Raw genomic sequence first — 19196 nt, 5'->3', positions numbered from 1 at the left:
TAAAGACCACTCAGGGCAGCTGCTGGCACACAGTAAGGACCATTGCAACCACCAGCTCTCCCTCTGTCCACAACCTACCTGATTACCTGCTAGTTAATTCAATAATTAATTAAACACTGTTAAATCCTAGCTGTTAAGAGGAGGCACGAAATAGCGTAAGGGAAGTGCACGAGCGGGGGATAATAGATATCACGCTTGGTCCGCAGACAGTCCTTGAGAGCTGCTAAAGGATTTGCAATTATGATAAAGAGAAAGGTGAGGAGCAGGGGGCGGGGCAGAAGACCGCCATGTTGGAGGAGGAAGCACACACGCGGGGACTGGACGGGGCTAGACTGAGCTTCTCCCTGCTTGGGCTCACTTCTAAAAGGGAAGAGGGTCTCCTGAGGGTGTGGACCCAGCATCTTGTCAGGGCCTGACACCAACCAATCACCATTTTATAATGAGGTGTTGATTTTAAGCCAGAAACGGGCAAGCAACATATACATGTGTATATATGTATATGTGACTATGCATATGTGTATAATACATATATATAGCAACTGTATATGAAATACATATGTGCAACCACATACAATCTACAATGCAGCCACATATAATATATATATAATGCAAAAACAAAAATCCAGGTAAACCTCCCTTCCTTTCCTCTAGAGGTGGGCTGACTCAGGAGAAACAAGCACTTCCAAGAATCTGAGGGGCCTTGAAGGGTCACAGATGAGCGCTTTGTTTTCAGGTTCCAGGAAAGAGCAAAGAAAGAAGTGACGTCACCGCTGGAGGGACAGCAATTCTGATCAGAATCGAGAATAACTTTTCCAGGTCAAGTGCTCGCATCTGAGCTGGAGAGCGCTGGGCTCTCACGGCACAGCATCTGCTGCAGTGTTCACTTACACCTTTGTCCTAATGGAGACCCCTGCTAACGGGAAGCAGCGCGGTGACCTGGCCATCAGGATGGAGAGGGAGCTTAGATGTCTGCAGCGAGTGGCATTTAAAGGGTCAAGAGATTGTGACACAAGAGAAGGAGGTCACACTGTCGCCAGCTCGAAAAGGCTGCCTTTCCTCCCTCCCAGGCACTCACTATGCAGATTTTTCCAAACTTTACACGGATGGAATTAGTGATGGGAAATTAATTTTGGAGAGAGTACCCTTATCTGAATGAGTGTGAGGATTTTTGGAGCATCGAAGCAGTTTAAGCTTATCACAGGGGAAGAATTCCAGGGGCTGGGGCAAGCAACAGATCAAAGATGCTTCTGTCTAACCATCACTAGATTCCTATTTTTATGAACCGTGGTCAGCCTGGTCACCCCCTCGGGAGCCTCTCAGGACCCCAGGGCTCTCTCTGAGGTATGCAGCTTTACATACGTGAGTGACTGAAGTTCCTAAGAGCCCACACCCACATCTCATTTCCCCCTCAAGTACTTTGTGGCACTTTTTATTGGAGGAGATGGCTCTCTAGGATGAAAACCCAGTCCATAAACTGCAATGTCCGGGAAATAAAAGATCCAGCTATGGACAGCTCTTGAAATCTTTGATCCAGCAATCAATTTGGTTATAAGTCAGGGGTGGCCAGTCGTGAAACCCTGGCCAGAAGCCATGGGCGGGGTGCCCAGATGCGTTTAAGAACAAAGAGCCGAAACACCACCGGTGGGGAAGGAACACACACCCATTCATCTGCCTGGAGACTGGCCCAGTGCTTTCCCTTGATTTAAGCATGAGGTTTATACCACCAACCCCAACATAATAGAAAATTTGGAAACCATAGGAGATAAGATAAATCACTCCTGGTTACCATGACTACTGCATTAACAGTTTGGTGAATTTCCTTCCAATATTTTTCCCAGCCTAATAAAACAGCCATCACCACAGTCACATCTATTCCGCACCCGATGATCTTTAAAGGTCCCATGACTGTGGGTTTTCCACTCACTCAATTTGCTATTTAATAGAATTCTCTCTGTGTTTAAGAACCCTCCTAATCATGGCAGAGTTAAGATAATACTTTTTTTTTTTAATTTAAGAAATACTTCAAGAACTTTAAAAAGGCTGTCGCACTCTGGAAGCTTGCGTGGTTTAAATATGGCCGGCCAGAAAGGGAAGAGGAGAAATTATTAGAAAGAAAAATGGTAACGAAAGATGGAGGATAGACAGGAAAGACACTAGTGTTTATGAAAGCAGGGTCTGTGCTGGGGAGATGGCTCAGGGGGTAAAGTACTTCTCACACAAGTGCCAGGACCAGAGCTCGAGCCACTGCACCCACACGAACGCAGGGAGATGTAGCTTTCTGCCTGTCATCTCGGAGATATGGAGTAAGGGACGGGCAGTACTTGGGGTTCTCTGGGTAGCTAGCCTCGCTGGACTGGTAAGCTCTAGGTTCAGTGAGAGGCTCTGACTCAAAAATAAGGTGGAGTGAGACCAAAAGAGATACCTAACATTGAACATGTCTTTCTCTACAAACACACACACACACACACACACACACACACACACACACTCATGTGCATGTGTGTATGCATACCCACCCACAAGAGTGGTGATAGACAGAGACAAAGGGGCACACACACACACACACACACACACACACACACACACACAAAGAGGACCCCAGTGGTGGCCAGGTATGTGAACGATGAGGTATAGCTATGGTATAGCTATGTCGGGCATGGTGGCCACCGAAAAGAAAATCTTTGGGACGTATCAAAAACAGTCACTTCAAGGAAAAAGGAGCTGATTAGTATGAGACTAGAAGACAGAAACTCTGGAGGCCAGAGGGCAACAGCCTCAGGGCCTCAGGCTACAGGTTATAAGTGATCACTGGGGTAGGAGAGGAGAGCCCTTCTGAACGGTTAAGCCAGTGGGACCTCTCAGCCACCAAGCATCTGGCCTGGACTCACGGTCAGGAATCCTTGGGCTCCTTAGACTTAAAGACAACAAAAGCCAGTTTTCATGCAAGAGGAGTCAGCCATCAGGAGGAATCAGAGCCCCTTTTGTACAACAAGCCAAATTGCTGAAGCAAGAAAAATGTCTCAGGCGAGGGCTCAGATGCGAGCCGGGGACGGCGTGCTCGCCTGGGGAACCCTTGCTGTCAATGTGCACTTGTTATCGGAGCTTTTCAGAGCGAGGCCCGGAAGCGGTGCCGGGTAGCCTCACCCCACACCCACAGCATCTTAATGAGGAGTTGGTGGCACAGCCTTGGCTGGGCTGTGCGGCCCCTGGATGGGAGCCTGAGTGTCCTGACACGTCCTGAGAGAGTCTTGGTGGGGTTTGGGGGGCATCATAGTGTTTTTTCCTAGCCCGTGCTTTGGGGTATGGATTAGGAGTGAGGTATGCACAGGCCCTGGGATTAAATACCAAAGAATTCTGTTGAGGACCCAAGTTCATTCTGGCTCTGTTACACCATCTCTAGGTGCATCCTTTACAGCATCAAATGAGATGAAGATGGTGTAAGGCCACAGTTCCAGCCCCAAGCCAAGCACCTGCCTATCTCTCCTCATTTCTGTGATGAACATGGCCGAGACAGTTACCAACCAGTTTTTCAAACAAAGCAACTGAGTCTCAGAGAAGGTGGACTGATTGGTTTAGGGTTCCTGAAGGGGGACGATGCCAATCTGGACTCAAATCCTGATGCACCCAAGTCTGGCTCTGTCTCACTGCCCTGGCTTGCTCTCTGCAGTGCAATTACAAGAATACTGTTTAGTTCAAGCCTGCTACAGGACAGGCTCTCTGCACACCCCACCCTGTGAAATGCCTCTCTTTGTTGTAGGTGGGCTCTCCAGAACATCTCTCAGGAAAGGCGAGAACAGTGAGTTCTAGCTTCCGTACCCGCATCTGTCCTTACCCTACTGCCATCTCTGTGACCCTCTTCCCCTTAGCACAGCTTTTCTGTACCCCAAAGTCTTGTTGGAGCAGAACTGGTCACTCAGGATCACTGATGGCATTTGTAGGGTCTTCTCGTTCAAAAAACAGTTAAGGAGTTGGAGAGATGGAGAGTTGGAGTTCAGGAATGTTCACCATGCAATCGTAAAGACTGAGTTTGCACCTCCAGATGCCACCCCCACAGGTTGGCTGGGCGTGACTGTAATTCCAGCCTTGAAAGGCAGAGGATAGGGATCTCCAGAGCAAGCATAACGGGGTTAGCCATACAGAGAGGTCCCCAGGTAGGGCGAGACCCTGCCTCAGTGAATATGGTGGAACAGAGACTGAGAATGAATCTCCAAATCAAACTTCAGGTCTTCACATAGTGTGTGTGTGTGTGTGTGTGTGTGTGTGTGTGTGTGTGTCTACACTTCCCACTGCCTCCCCCATGCCATAAGAAAATGGGGGGGTGTCTCCCCGCCTTGCTCTTGTCTTCTGTAGTCCAGGCAGGTCTTGAACTCTCTATGTAGCTGAGGATGACCTTGAGCTGGTCCTGATCCTGCCTCTCTTAAATGTTGGAATTACAGATGTGCACCCCTATACCTTATTGATGGGCTTCTAGGAATCAAACCCAGGGCTTTGTGTAGTTTACCAAATGAGCTATGTTCCCAGACCCTGGAGTCTGGGTTTTTCCTAGCCATATTGAGTTCAAATTTCCTAGATGTCTCTCCCTTTCTTGCCCAAACTAGGATCCTTATGACATTCTCTGTATTGCAACTTAATACCCACAACAAAAACCTGTCACTGAGTCCCTCAGCCAGAGTCTTATTTCAGAAGTCTGACTACCTTAAACCTAAAGCACTGGGGCTTAGTTCACATCACCACCTACCCATCCATCCACATCCACCTATTCATCCACTCATCCACCCACCTACCCATCCATAGATACATCCATCCATCCATCCACACCCACCCACTCATCTACCCACGTACCCATTCATCCATCCATCTATCTGCCCATCCACCCACCTACACATCCATCCATCCTTCTACCCACCCATCCATCCATCCAACCATCTGCCTATCCACTCACCCACCCATCCACCCACCCATCCATCCATCATCCATTCATCCAACCATCTTCCCAACCACCCACCTACACATCCATCCATCCATCCATCCATCCATCCATCCATCCACACCCACCCACCTACCCACCCATCTACCCACATACCCATCCATCCATCCATCCACCCACCCACCCATCCACCCATCCATCCATCCATCCATCATCCATTCATCCAACCATCTGCCCATCCACCCACCTACACATCCATCCATCCATCCATCCATCCATCCACACCCACCCACCTACCCACCCATCTACCCATGTACCCAATCATCCATCCACCCACCCACTTACCCACCCACCCATCCATCCATCCACCCATCCATCCATCCACCCACCCACCCATCCATCCACCCACCCATCCATCCATCCATCCATCCATACACCCATCCATCTATCCATTCATCTGAGCTCCATATCTCTATCCCCAGGCCATGGCTGTCTTAGCCCCAGGAGAGGGGAGGTTTTCAGCCAGGTACATATTGAACTTGAGCTCTCCTCTCCCCACAGGTGGCTATTCAGCCTTGGGAAATGACTCTTCTGTGGGCTTCCTGGGCTGAGACTCTTCAAAATTCCTCTTAGCCTCCTACTTCTGTGCCTGTCTCCCAACTTCCACACTTCACATCCAGCTGATCATGGGACCACCTTCAGACTTTGGAAAACACCCTTCTTGGACATCCAACACCTACTTGCCTCCCATAGACCACCATTCTGGCTTCGACTCTTGACATTTCTACCTCGGTGACCTCCAGTTTCAATCCGTCTGCTCCACAAGTGGGGGTGTACCCACAAAGCCCACTTGATGGCTACTTACTACTGTAAGTCTAAGCCACCTCTCAAGGGCAGGTGACACTGACTAACATTTTAAAACATATTTATTTACTTTTGTGTCTATGTGTGTGGGGGTGTGTGTGTGGGGGGGTGTCTTGTGTACGTCATGGCACGATTATGGTAATCAGAAGGCAGCTCAAGGGAGTTGGTTCTGTCCTCTCACCTCCTGAGACCCAGGTAATAGACTCAGGTCCTCAGGCTGGGCAGCAGGTACTTTTACCCATGAAGAAGGCATCTCACTCAGTGAGTGACATTTATGACTCAGTGACTCTTAAAGACCTGGTCCAGCTTCTTTCCCAGACATCACCTCATGCGGCTCCCAGCCTTCTGGCTGCATCTTCAGCTCAGCATGCTCTCCAGTGAGACAGAGACATCATATATGGGCAGAGTCTTTGGGGACTCCTTGGGTAGAATCCCATTTGACCTTTGTGGTTGTTGTATGACATGCGGGGACTGTCTAGCACCTACAGACCCATTATTTACAGATGAGAAAACAGAGGCTCAGAGAAACAAAGGACCGTGTCCAAGCAGAGAGGAGCAAGATTGAAGCACAGGTCTTGCCGACAGCCCTCAAGCTCTCTCCCTGTCAGCGGGTTCACGCCTTAAGGCTCTGGGAAATGTCAGAGCTGGAGGCATCAGTGGCCAAGCCAAGCTTTTTCACAAGTGGGGTGCATTCTCACTGGAGGGAGCTGGGGGTGAAGTGATCTGGCCGATAGCTTGACAAGACCTTTGTGGCTGCGTGCAGAGACTGAGCAGAGGGAAGAAGACACCATGGGCATCCAGGTGGAGGTGCGTGAGTGGGCCGGGCAGCAGCCCCACACAGAGGGGAACTGGCTAGGGAAGGAGTTAGAGGCTGTGCTCTAGAAGGAGCCCAGAGGACTAACAAGTATCAGGAAACAAGCTCTGCCCTGTCTCTGCAGGGGCCAGTGCCATGCTGGGCTCAGGGCCGAGCCTCTGAATTTTTGATGAAGGCTGATGACAACCCGTGGGAGAAGGAAGGAAGACTCCTCCAGCTGGCAGACAGCTTGCCCCACACCTCATGTGTGAGGCTCCTGTGTGCAAGCCTTTCCCTATCAAGGTGTGTTGGGGGCGGGGGAGCCAGGCCCAGAGTGGTTCTGAGAAAAGGATTCTGAAGTCTCCGTTCCTGCTACAGTGCCACCATCAGTCACAGGCCAACCAAGCCTCCTCACCCTACATGTTTGTACACCCGTGGGGGAAAGGGTGAAATACAGAGGAGGAGAAGGGAGGCTGGAGGAGGGAGGGAAGCTCTAAGGAGGAGGGAGACAGATGAGGGAGGAGGCATGGAGGTAGAGAGGGGTATGCTTCCCACTCTGAAGACTGAGCAAGTCAAGGAGGCTTAAGAGGTTAAGGGACCAGCTGAAAAGTGTCCAGATGGTTAATGGCAAAATGGGGACCAGTCCACAGCTCTGCTGACCCGCCGCAATGTTCTCCGTGCCCCAGGACCCAGCCATTCTTTATCTGGCCCCATCCCAGACACTGGGAATCACAACCGGAGATGCGGCGTTGATTTTTGGCTGAGTTTGGCTCTAGGCGGGAGGAAGGATGGATTCGACCATCCCCAGCTTCACTACAGATGTTGTCTTTCTGTTGCTGGATGTCAGTGGCCACTCAGTTTCTGCCTTAGCCATCGATTTTGGGGTTCTCAGCAGCCATCTGGAGCTCTGCAGCCCAGAGTGATGAGCTAGCGTCTATGAGGCTCAGCCTCATCCATCCCGATACCCAGGTGGCCAGGCAGCCTCCCAGGTCAGCTGCAACATCCGGGAGATCTACTTATGTGGACTTCCAAAGTTCGGGGAAATAGATATGAGAGGACACTTCAAATGACTACAAGGTTCCAGGCACAAAGAAGGGCCTTTGGCATGTTTCGTAGCATAACATTAAAACAACCTCAGGAGCCGATCTCACAATACCCTGATTTATACTGACAGAATGGGTGACCAGAGAGACAATTTGTCTGGAGACACACAGCCAACCAGTGGCTGGGTTTAGGCTTGAACCCGGATCTTTGTGACTGTTGTGCTATTGGACTGATGCGGGGAGAAAGGGTCATCTGTGATGAACTATTTGGTCTGGCCTCTGTCCCTGACAGTCAGGGGGTAAAAGGCTGGCGGTAGGTGGGACCGGCAGAGTGAAAATTTCTCTATTTCTTCACTTCTTTTTTAGGCTGTGAGGAACTCTGCTGAGCCAAGAAGCTTCTTGAGCTCTCTGGCTCTTTCTCAGAGATGAGGTAGCAATGGAGACGGACGGCAGCAGGAACTAACAAACAACACCTGCAGCAGGTGTGCAGGTGTGCAGGTGTGTAGGTGTGCAGGTGTGCAGGTGTGCAGGTGTGTAGATGTGCAGGTGTGCAGGTGTAGATGTGCAAGTGTGTAGGTATGCAGGTGTACAGGTGTGTAGGTGTGCAGGTGTACAGGTGTGTAGGTGTACAGGTGTGTAGGTGTGCAGGTGTGTAGGTGTGCAGGTGTGTAGAAGGGGAATGTGCAGGTATGTAGTATGTGTGCAGGTGTGTAGGTGTGCAGTATGCAGGTGTGTCGGTATGAAGGTGTGTAGGTGTGCAGGTATATAGGTGTGCGGGTGAGTAGGTGTACAAGTGTGCAGGTGTGTGGGTGTGTAGATGTGCAGGTCTGTAGGTATGCAGGTGTATAGGTGCACAGGTGTAGGTTGCAGGTGTGTAGGTGTACAGGTGTGTAGGTGTGCAGGTGTATAGATGTGCAGGTGTATAGATGTGCAGGTATGTGGGTGTGTAGATGTGCGGGTCTGTAGGTGTGCAGGTGTGTAAGTGTGCAGGTGTGTAGGTTGCAGGTGTGTAGGTGTGCAGGTATGTAGGTGTTCAGGTGTGTAGATGTGCAGGTGTACACATGTGCAGGTGTGTAGTAGATGTGCAGGTATGTTGCAGGTGTGCAGGTGTAGGTGTGCAGGTGTGTAGGTGTAGGTGTGCAGGTATGTAGGTGTAGGTGTGCAGGTGTGTAGGTGTGCAGGTGTGTGCAGGTATATAGATGTGCAGGTGTGTAGGTATGCAGGTGTGTAGGTGTGCAGGTGTATCGATGTGCAGGTGTGTAGATGTGCAGGTGTGTAGGTATGCAGGTGTGTAGGTGTGCAGGTGTATCGATGTGCAGGTGTGTAGATGTGCAGGTGTATAAATGTGCAGGTATGTAGGTGTACAGGTGTGCAGGTGTGTAGGTGTGAGTCTGTAATCCCAGTAGCAGGGAAGCCGACTAGGAAGACTGTGAGAGGGCCTGGGCCATGCGGTGAGATCACCTTAAGGAATCAGAACCGGTTCAGGATGAAGCTCAGCGGCAGAGTGCTTGCTTGCCCAGCGTGTGCAAGGCCCTGAGTTCAAATCTTGATATTGTCAAAAGCCGAACCACTGGGTGTGATGGTGCACATCTATAATCTAGCACTTGAAAGGCTGAGGCAGGAGGATTAGGGGTTCAAAGCCAGCCTTGGCTACAAAGTGAGTTCAGCCTGGACTATATGAAACCCTGTTTCAAATATCCAAAAACAATAAACAACTGAAATCTTGGGTAACCAGAGACCGTGGCTTTGGCCTGCAGCCACTTTTGCATCTGCATGCCCCTACCTGAAAGACTGTGGCTTGGGGTAGGGTGGGCAGGTTGTAGCTACAGATCCACACCCATGCACCTATGAGGCCACTGGTATCTGGCGGACACCCAGGTGAATGCCTGAAAATCCCAAGGAAGGATCTGCCTGGGCATGACTGAGAGTCGCTCTGCTGCCTGGAAGCCAGAAGGGGGACAGACTGGGGTCGGGGACGGACAGCACTGTCTCTGAGTCACACGGACCCTTGGGCTGTGCCAGAAGGGTCCTCTGCCTGTGCTAGAGGCTGTCACCTAAATGGCTCTGCCTTTCCGGCTTTTACCCTGATGCGTATGCCATGGTGGCTGCTTACTGCCCAAGTGGCAGCTGAGCTGGGGACAGATCCTAGCAGGGTGGCCTCTGCACTTACTTGAGTTCTGTGCCTAGTGACCTTCATCACTGCCATGTGACCTTGGGTAAGTCACTCTGCTTTGCCTGCTCTGAGTGAGGATTGGGCTCCATCAGCACTTCCCCACGGCCGAGGCCTCGTGCTGGGGTGGCACAGGCAGGTGAGCCTTGCTATTAATAAAGGAAGGAGCTGGGCACTTAAAGCAGATGCCAGGTCACCCCATTAATAGACCCGCTCCACCCCTCGCTTGAGTTTCCTGTGTGTCCCTGAAGGTTAGAGAATGGAGCAGAGCTTCCAGCTGGAACAGAGCCTGCCTGCCTCCCCCTCCCCCCAGCCATCTGACTAAATGATGCGCTCCCTAGACCAGTGGGACCAGTGGGACATCGTGACATCTGAAGACACTTTGAGTGGTCACAGTAGGAGGAGGTGTGCTGCTGGCTTCTAGTGGTTCAAGGCTGGGATCCTTCAACACAGGGCAGGGACACAATACGGTCATATAAGCCCAAACATCAAGTGCCGAGGTTCAGAAACACTGCCCTGCAGGGAGTGGCCAGTGGCCATGAGTGGTGACAAGCCTTGGGGCTTGCCGGTGACCTTGGGTTCCTGCGAAGGAACCATGGAACCTTCCAGCACTTCTGCTTATTATGAATGGAGGTTCATGATGTCAAGAATCTGAGTCAGCCCTGGCTCTGATTTCCTACAATTTCTTCAGACATCATCCTTTCGGGCATGGTACCACCATCATTCAGCTGGTGGGGAAGCATCAGATCTGGAGAGTAGCCTTGACTCCTCTTCCTCCTCCTCCTCCTCCTTTCCCTACCCTTCCTTCAGATCTCCTATTTCTGCAGCTACCATTTGGTCCCAGAGAGTCTAGTGTGGCCACCTACCACAGGATCCAGATGGGCCTCCTAGTTTTCTGGAATCCTTCACACAAACTGTCTCTGCCAAGCATGTTTGTCGGAGTGCAGACCAAGCACTAGAGACAGGGAGGTAGCAGGATCAGGGTTCAAGTTCAACTCTGACTACACGTAAGCTTTGGGCCTGAAGGAACTTAAAGTCCCTGTGTCTCCCAAAGAAGCACTCAGAGCTTTACTCAACTTGCGAGCTAAGGCTGGGGCTCTCATAGGTGACCCCACATGTTAGATTGGGAGACAGAGGACTAGCAGTCTGTCTTCGACACAGCGCATTACTCCAGTGTGGCTGCGCTGGTCTTTGCCTTCCACATCCCTGAGACCCTGGGTCCTAGGACCAGAAGCCCCTTCCCACTCTGCCCTCCTGTGACTTGCATCCTGGGAGTCCTCAGAATCTGAGTTGCCTGGGGGATACTAACACAAGAGAGGTCTATTGTAAAGACCCTTGCATTGCACCATCAGGCCTACCTGAAAGTCGGTGGCTTCTTCAGAGCCAGCTCTGTGGCGGGACCTTAGAGCACCCCTTGGACCTGGGCCATCAATATGCCCAGGTTTTCCTTACTAAGCTGGCTGCCAAGGAGCGGGGGGCAGGGGGCTGGTAAGAGAGAAAGGAGGGGGCTTGGGATGCAGTTCAGCTGGGCCAGCGTTTGTCCAACATGTACAAAGTCCTGGGTTTGATCCCCAGAAGCTGCGTAATTGGGACATGGTGCTACAGGCCTGTCTGTAATCCCAGCATTCAGAAGTAGAAGCAAGAGAATCAGGGGTCAAGGTCATCTTAGTATATTGAGTTGAAGACCAGCCTGGGCTACATAAGACCCTGGTAAGAGACAGAGAGAGAGCTGAGGGAAGGACAGAAACAGAAGAGATGGGGGCCATCTTGTATTATCCGTAAGTGTTTAGATGAGAGAGGGGACCTCCAAATGACAGGGACGTGAATGCCAGCTGCTGAGTGAGGTGTGGGAAGAAAAGCACCTCTGTCGTGGACTCGCTGTGGAGTGTCCCCAAATTCATATGGTGGTCTCCTAATCTTCAGTGCGGACAGCAGTACATGGAGATGGGGCTTGGGCATGGTGGTGATTTAAATACGCTTGGCCCAGGGAGTGGCACTAATAGGAGGTGTGGCCTTATTGGAGTAGGCGTGTCACTATGGGAGTGGGCTTTAAGACCCTCATCCTAGCTGCCTGGAAGCCAGTGTTTTGCTAGCAGCTTTCAGATGAAGATGTAGAACTCTCAGCTCCTCCTGCACCATGCCTGCCTGGGTGCTGCCATGTTCCTGCCTTGAGGATAACAGACCGAACCTCTGAACCTGTGAGCCAGCCCCAATTAAATGTGGTCATTTATAAGAGTTGCCTTGGTCATGGTGTCTCTCCACAGCAGTAAAACCATAACTAAAAGCTAGTCATAATTAGATTTAGATGAGACTATAGGAGGGGGTCTTCATGGTAGTATCAGCTCTCTTAGAGGGGACCTCACAAATAGCCTCCTCCGTCTGTTATGTGAGCGCTTCAGGCAAAAGGCCATCAGCAGATCAGGAAGAACATCGCACCAGGAAGAATGTGATCCAGGAGCCCAGAAGCCTCTCCACCTCTGTCTTCCTTGACCTCCAGAACCATTGGAAGAGAAGGCCTGTTGTTAAAATGGCCAGCCTCTCACATTGTAATCATTCTTTTGGGGGCACCCCATTAGCTGCCCTTTCCCAAGCCTCCGTGCTTTACATAGAGGACTCTATAGCCTCTGGAAAGCGCAGTGCCTACACGGAAGCTGAGGTGGCCTGGGAAAGGCAACCCTGACACAGGAGCTGCGCTCATCAACTCAGCTTCTCTACCTCGAAAAGACAGAGAATTAATATTTACCCGAGAGCACTGTTGGTGACTACACACACCTATACACGTCTATGGTAAATGGGTGACTATTATCAACACCAAGGGGACGCGGGACCAGAAGGTGGCACCTCAAAGCAGTAGGGATGGAGGGCCTGCTCTGGTTACTACTACCCACCTTAGCCGGGCTGTTTGTAGGTTAGTGCAAAATAAAGAAAAACGAACCTAAGAGGCAATGCTCCTGGCACAATTTGGGGCCTTGCAGCTACCGTGGAAAAGCTATTCTTTATACTCTCTCAGGGGTCTGGCTCATCCCAGAGTGTGGTGTGAAGATGTATTTCCGATCTCACCAACCACAAAAGAACTGGAGGTGTATGGAGAACACACACCCCTCCCACCTATGGGCTTAGGATGGCTGGATCCTCTGAAGCCGACACCTTAGTGATGCTCCCTTCTCACACGCAGGCCGCAGGGCTAAGAAATGTGTATTGTTAATCTGTGTGTCACTGTTGGAATGAAGGTTGGGGACACTAGTGACAAAGACTCTAGCCAGCCAAGGAAGGTGAGTGTGACTAGGATAAAGGATTTGCCCATCCTTACTCCTGACATTCTAGAACTTTCTATCTTCTCATTCCAGTGCCCAGCCCTCAGCCGACACAAAAGAAACCTAAAAGACACCCCCGACGTCAAGACTGTCTTGTTAAGGTTCTGACAGAGTCGCGAGTGTGCCGGAGGCGGCTTCATTTATGGGTGACATGGTAGAGGGCAAGGGAGGGAAGTAAGCTGTTCAGTCATGCTCAGCCTGAACATGCACAGGGTCTCTCAGGGCTCTGGGCCTCAGGAGCCTGCGCGTGCTTTGGGGTTCACGGCAGGTGTGGAGCCTTGGCAGATAGTTCTATGCTCTTGCTTCTGCACTCAAGCTCTTTTTTTCCCTCCATGTCCAAACAGTACTTCAGGCTCTTGGTGTCTGAGCAGGACATGATCTACACCTTCCACATTCCAAAGTGACAAGAAATTAAACAAACATTCATTGATGGTGCTTGGGACAGAAATGACTTTATTTCCCCCTCCGTCCATCCCTGGCCTTGTCCAGAGACAGACAAAGAGACACATGATTAAGTTGATGGTAGCGTGGGGAGGGCAGAAGGGTGACTGGTAGGGACAAGCTAGTCCAGAACACAATGGAAGGAGAGTCATGGAGTCGGAAGTAGAGACCGAGAGACACACAAGGGAGAGGAGTGTGTTATGCAATCTGTGCACCGGTTGTACATCCTCACTTGAAAATGCCTTCCTGCCAACCACCCTGCCTTGGAGTTGGGCTCTCTTGAGTAGCCAAATACATGGCTCTATTTTTAATGGCAACCCAGAAGCTGCTGGGGAAAGGGCAGGGTAACAAGGCGGGACGAGCTTTGTAGTGATAGAGGCTCAAACCTAGCTGGTTGCTTCCTGCCTGGGTGCCTCTGGGCAAGGCCCAGATCTGTTCTCTCTTGCCTGCACACGCAGGTGAGGGCAGTACCTTGAAGGGCCGTGTGAACCTGCTGGGGAGCACGGTGCACCTGCTGGGGAGCACGGTGCACCTGAGACTTCTGACATTTGTCCAGTGGAGAGCCAGGTGAAAGGAAGCTGGAGCAAGGTCAGCTCTGCTGAAGCTGGGCACTGCAGCTGTCCCTGTCAGGTGTCTCTGTGGACGCCTTGGGAGAGAGGGTTGGGCTCTCCAGGGCTAACGGGCACAGGAAAAGTTCTGGAAATGGAACTGGCTGGCTGTGAGCTGCCGGCAAACCCAACCGGCTCCCGGAGCTGCACTTGAGGCATTTCTGCCTGCTGCAGAAGTCCCTTTTAGCCAAAGGTTTCCTCTTTTCAACTCCACCTCTTAAATTAGATGTCGTGTGTGTGTGTGTGTGTGTGTGTGTGTGTGTGTGTGTAGATGTCATATAGTGTGTGTAGAGGTGCAGATGTCATGTGTGTAGTGGTACAGACGTCATGTGTGTGGGGAGGTATAGATGTCCTGTGTGTGGTGCGGATATCATGTGGGGGGGGAGTGCATTTGCCATGGAGGGTGCAGATGTCATGCATATGTGTTTGTGGGGGGTTCTAGAAAACAGGAAGAAATAGTGCGTTTTACTCACAAAGACTAATAAAGTAGCAGCAACCCTCCAAAACACTTCTTGGTGTCCCTAGGGAGTGGCCCGAGGTTAACTGTCCTGCCCTGGTCTCAGCCCCTGGCCACGTGCTGGCTGGCGTCACAGGAGGCATCGGTGGCTCTGGGAGCTGTCGGCCTCCATGCTGCTGCGTTATGAGAAAGGCTGGCAGTTCCCGCCCAGTTATGGATTTGAGCATTGAAGAAGAAATCTTGAAATAACTCTGACAGGCCTGGGTCTCAGGGGGATGCTCTGGTCTGGGCACACTCAATAGGTACAGCCTGCTTGTCCCTCAGAACCCCCCAAGCTTTGGGGAATAACAGAGGCAGCCTAGTTCTTTCCATGAAGTCCCCCAGATGGCTCCCTCTGCCAGGAGAGCCAGCTGCCCTGATCAGCTCCGGGCTCTCTTGATGAACAGTGAGTTCAAACGGCTCGAGGCAGCTGGCAAGACGCTAAGTGCAGCATCAATCCTAATTAGGATGAGGGATTAATAAAGAAGGCATTGGAGTCACCATGCAGGCCAGGCTTGCCGGCCCGGTGCTCAAGTTTCCCTTGGGAAACGGGAAGGTCCCAGTACCATGCGTTTCTTGGGGCGGGGGTGGGAGGTGACATGATTCCCGATACCACACATGGCATCCAGCAGAGCCTGTGAGGTAGAACACAGCTCTGCAGCCTTGCTGTCTATCTAGCTCAGGTGCGGTGGCAGGTAGTGACGTGGGTACATTCTCCAGATGAGAAGTGTAGGTGTTCACGATCTGAGCAACTGCATACCCAAAAATTATGTTTTTTTTTTCAGAAGAAAGGGGGGGTGTCATCGTGGGCCCACCACTTCCTTTGTGAGGCGTGCTTTCCCCCTTAACTATTAATCTCACATCTCTGTCATCTACAAACCATCCAGAGCCTTGCATTAAAGCTCCGAAGTGCAGAAGCAGCCCCAATCTGGAGTCGGAATTGGGAGACAGAGATGGACACGAGTCTAGGGTCTGGCGGGTTGGGGCGGGGCATCACTAAGTAAAACCTCACAATATCTCCTTTCAGATGATTCAAAATGCAGCCAGGAAGGGCTATCTTTCTAAGAGCTGGCCCTCCTGTGGCAACCCACCACACTTAAGTAGCTGAAGGGAGGAGAGAAGTATTTCCTCAACCACCCAGGGGCGGAATGCACGCAAGAAAAGGTGTCAGGGAAAGAAAGCCGAAACACTACGCAAAGATTTTTGAAAAATTAAAGCAATGATCGCCAGCTCCGCTGTTCTGTCCCCAGTCTCAGAGCCAAGACCAAGCAGCCGATCTGACTACAACCTGGCGGAACCAGACCGCCCCTCCGTAGACACCTGTTAGTTGGAGTTTCACAGTTGGGCACGAGGGCGCCAGGAGGGCTAAGAAGCCGAATGCATTTCTGGCATCGGAGGTTTCTACCTCGCGCTCCTAGAAGCTGTCCTCACAGTCCAATGGACCTATTCCCTATCTCTAGATGCATTTCAACCGTAGCACACCCCTCAAATCTCTGCATCCTAGGGTGTTACAGGGCCCCGCCCTGCCCTGACCGAGCGACCACGCCCCTCCCTGCCCACTCCTGGTCCAGTGTTGACTCTAGGCTTCCTAGTGTGGTTCCTAAGGAGGTCTCTTGCCGACTTCGTGCTGAGGGGCAATGACCTAGAGCTTGCTGCTTCAGTTACCGAAGACGCGGCGCGGCTCCCTTGTCCCCATCGCGCAGGGAGGAGTGAGTCTGTGGTCTCACGGAACATGAGAAGGACGACCGGCTGGAGCTACCTGGCTCCCGGGTCCCAATCTGAACCTTGCCCTTACCCGCTCAGTTGGGGGCTTGGAGTGAGTGCCTAGCTGCCCCGGGGCTCCCCACCCCCGGCCGGCCCCGCCCCAGGATGGCCAGTTCCCATAGCAATCGCACAGATACCGGTTGCCAAGCAACCCCTCCCCCTCCTCCCGCGTCCGCTTTCCCCCCAATCCTAGACTCCTCCCGCCCCCACGCCATCCTCCACCTCCCCCAGGGGCGCCGGCGAGGCCCCTGGGGATCGCTCTGCTCTCGGGCTGCGCGCGCGTGCGTGAGTTTCTGTGTGTTTCATTGTGTCTCTGCGCGAGGGGGTGTGCGCGTGCGAGCCGAGAGTTTGTGGGATCGGTGTGTTGGGGAGGTCCCCAGCCTGGAGGGACCCAAGGCTGCTGCGCCCGTGTCCACTCGGGAACCCACCCTCCAGGCTTTAGGTTCTTTGTGTCTCGCGTGGAGCCAGCGCCGCGCCCACCCCTCCCCCGGCCCCACTCCCCGGGACAATGTGTGCGTGTGCATGTGTGCGTGTTCTGTGCGTGCGCTGGGGGCAGGGGTCGTACCTTCGATGCAACACACCCGCCACAGTCCCGAATGGGTGAGGTCGCCGCGGGCGCGGCGGGGCGGGGGCCCGTCGTCCATGGTCAGGTTGGTGCCGTTGCAGATGTGCGCGCTGGAGTACAGCCAGTAGTCGGTGCCGATGGCGATGGCCATGAGCGAGAAGGCTGCGAAGGCTCCGGCCGTGGTCAGCAGCATCTGCAGCCCGCGGTCGCATCGCACCATGGTGGGCGCCTCATAGTCCGCCGCCCGCCGGCCCGGCCCGCCGCGCCCGCCCGCCCTCCTCCCTCGGCGCGCCGCTCCGGGGGCTCCAGGGGCTGGGGGGCCGAGGGCCGGGGGGCGGCGCCGCGCTGCGCGCTCCGACCCCGCGCCCCGGGCGTGCCTGCGCTCGGGCTGCGCGGGGCTCAAACTCCGAGGCGCGGCGGCGAGTGAGGGCTGCGCGGGCTACACGGGCCGCCGGGCGGGCTGGCGGCGGCGGCGGCGGCGACCGGGGGCTCCTCCCTCTCGGCCCGCCCTCCCCCTCCGCTCTCGGCCCGCGCCCTCCGCGCCTCCACCCACCGCCCGCCGCCCGGCGCGCTCTCTCGGCGCCGCCCCTCCGCCTCGGGCCCCGCGCTCGCTCGCTCGCTTGCTCGCTCGCTCACCCCGGCCGGGATTTTCCCTCCCCTTGCTCCCCTCCCTGCGCTCACGCGCGCTCTCTTTTCTCTCCCAGGCTTCATTCACATTATTAGAGCGAAGGAAGCCAAGGGAAAGAAAGATTGGTTCCCTGGAAGGACCCCGGGGAAGCCGCATCTCCAGTCGCCCCTCTTTCCAACCCGGGACAGCCAGGATCTCCTTAGTCCCCAGGATTCTGCAATCTGTGGAATGGGGGATTGTGTTCCCTTTCCTCCTTTCCCCACGGCCTTATGCCTGTACCTGGTTATGAAGGTCTAGGCATGGTTGTACTGTGAGCTCCTCGGGTTTCCAAAGGCCCCAGATGTGGGTCACAGACCAGAGACATTCTTTATGGGCCAAGCCAGACGAAGATCACCTCCACTCCAACCCAAGCAGCTAAAGGTTCTAACAGACACTGGAAGCTCTGGACTTCTTTGGAGGGGGACCGAATATATGACACACTACAGTCACTCTTCTGATAGTCCATTGCTGGTAGAGGCAGGAACGCCTGCGACTGTATTTGAGTCTTCTAGTCGCCAGCTGCTCCTTGTCCCTGTCCTTCTCAGAACCTTTACTTTTTCTTCTGTTGGCTCTTCCTTAGTCTAACGACTCTTTCTCACCTCCCCTTAACCTTGTCAGACTGCCTCAGGCCCTCTGGCCTCTTCCCTTAATTGCCTTTGACGCTGGCAGGGTCCCAATCTGGATACACTCCGTGCTCCTTAGAGCCAGGTTCCTTCCTCACCACCCAGTTCCCCTCCTCCCCCGCAGGGGGCCTGAAACCCACCGGGAGCTCAGTTTTCTTCACACCGGTGTTCCTGTTGCATCCTCCGGGGGTTTGTCCCGTGGGCCGCTATTCTGAACCGCTGGAAATGGAAAGAGATATATGGAAAACTGCTGCCCTTGCAATTTTACTTTCCAGCTCTCCTCAGAGAAAATTAATGACCCCAGCCTCGGAGCACTGTTCTTCCTCTCTGGAGAGTGTGAGCTCCCCGGTCATGTAGAATGTATATAGCTATGTGTGGTAGCAATGTGCAAATGTTTGCCCTGGGAAAATTATCTTTTGCTGGGAGAGGGGAATATAAACAAATAGAAAAAATACAGAATAATAAAGTGTGAGGACCAGGCTGACTACCCCAGTCAGCATCACTGGCCTCTCCCTCTGCCTTCCAGGGGTGTCTGCTCTGCCTTCCAAAGTTTCAAAGGGCAAGGTCATTTCTTTTCTTCCTTTAAAAAAAAAAAATCACGGGTATTCTCTATACAGCAGGTCCCTGATACATGGCTGAATGGACCGAGAAGCACGTGATGGTCTCTCCTGGTTCCAGGACAAGGCTGCTCACCTCTGTCTCCAGTAGCCTCTAAGATGAACTCAAGGTTCTGTGCTCTGAGAGACGCAATTTTCGATTTGGGGGAGTGAGTCTTTGTTTCAGAGGTAATTGTCAACAGTGGGTGGGCCAACACAAACAAACCTGGTGTTTGCTCACTGAGGAAATGAGGTGGAGAGCCCACACGCACACCCCGCGGCAGGAAGCTCCTCTGTGGTCCTCAGAGTTCCATGAAGCAAGGTG

At 52.9% G+C, this 19196-nt stretch overlaps 1 protein-coding gene across 1 annotated transcript in view; it reads right to left on the bottom strand.

Moving 5' to 3' along the window:
* Cacng4 (calcium voltage-gated channel auxiliary subunit gamma 4) overlaps positions 1–17205 on the bottom strand; it is a 60624-nt gene extending 43419 nt beyond the window's left edge. The window contains exon 1 of the mRNA XM_052195729.1: positions 16986–17205. Coding sequence (XP_052051689.1) covers positions 16986–17205 — 220 coding nt within the window. The remainder of the gene's footprint in view (positions 1–16985) is intronic.
* Positions 17206–19196: the final 1991 nt, after the last annotated feature.

The sequence above is a fragment of the Apodemus sylvaticus genome, chromosome 10 (assembly GCF_947179515.1).
Source record: "Apodemus sylvaticus chromosome 10, mApoSyl1.1, whole genome shotgun sequence".
In the NCBI taxonomy this organism is placed as follows: Eukaryota; Metazoa; Chordata; class Mammalia; order Rodentia; family Muridae; genus Apodemus; species Apodemus sylvaticus.
Note: the sequence above shows the minus strand (reverse complement) of the source record. Positions and strands in the feature narration are given on the sequence as shown.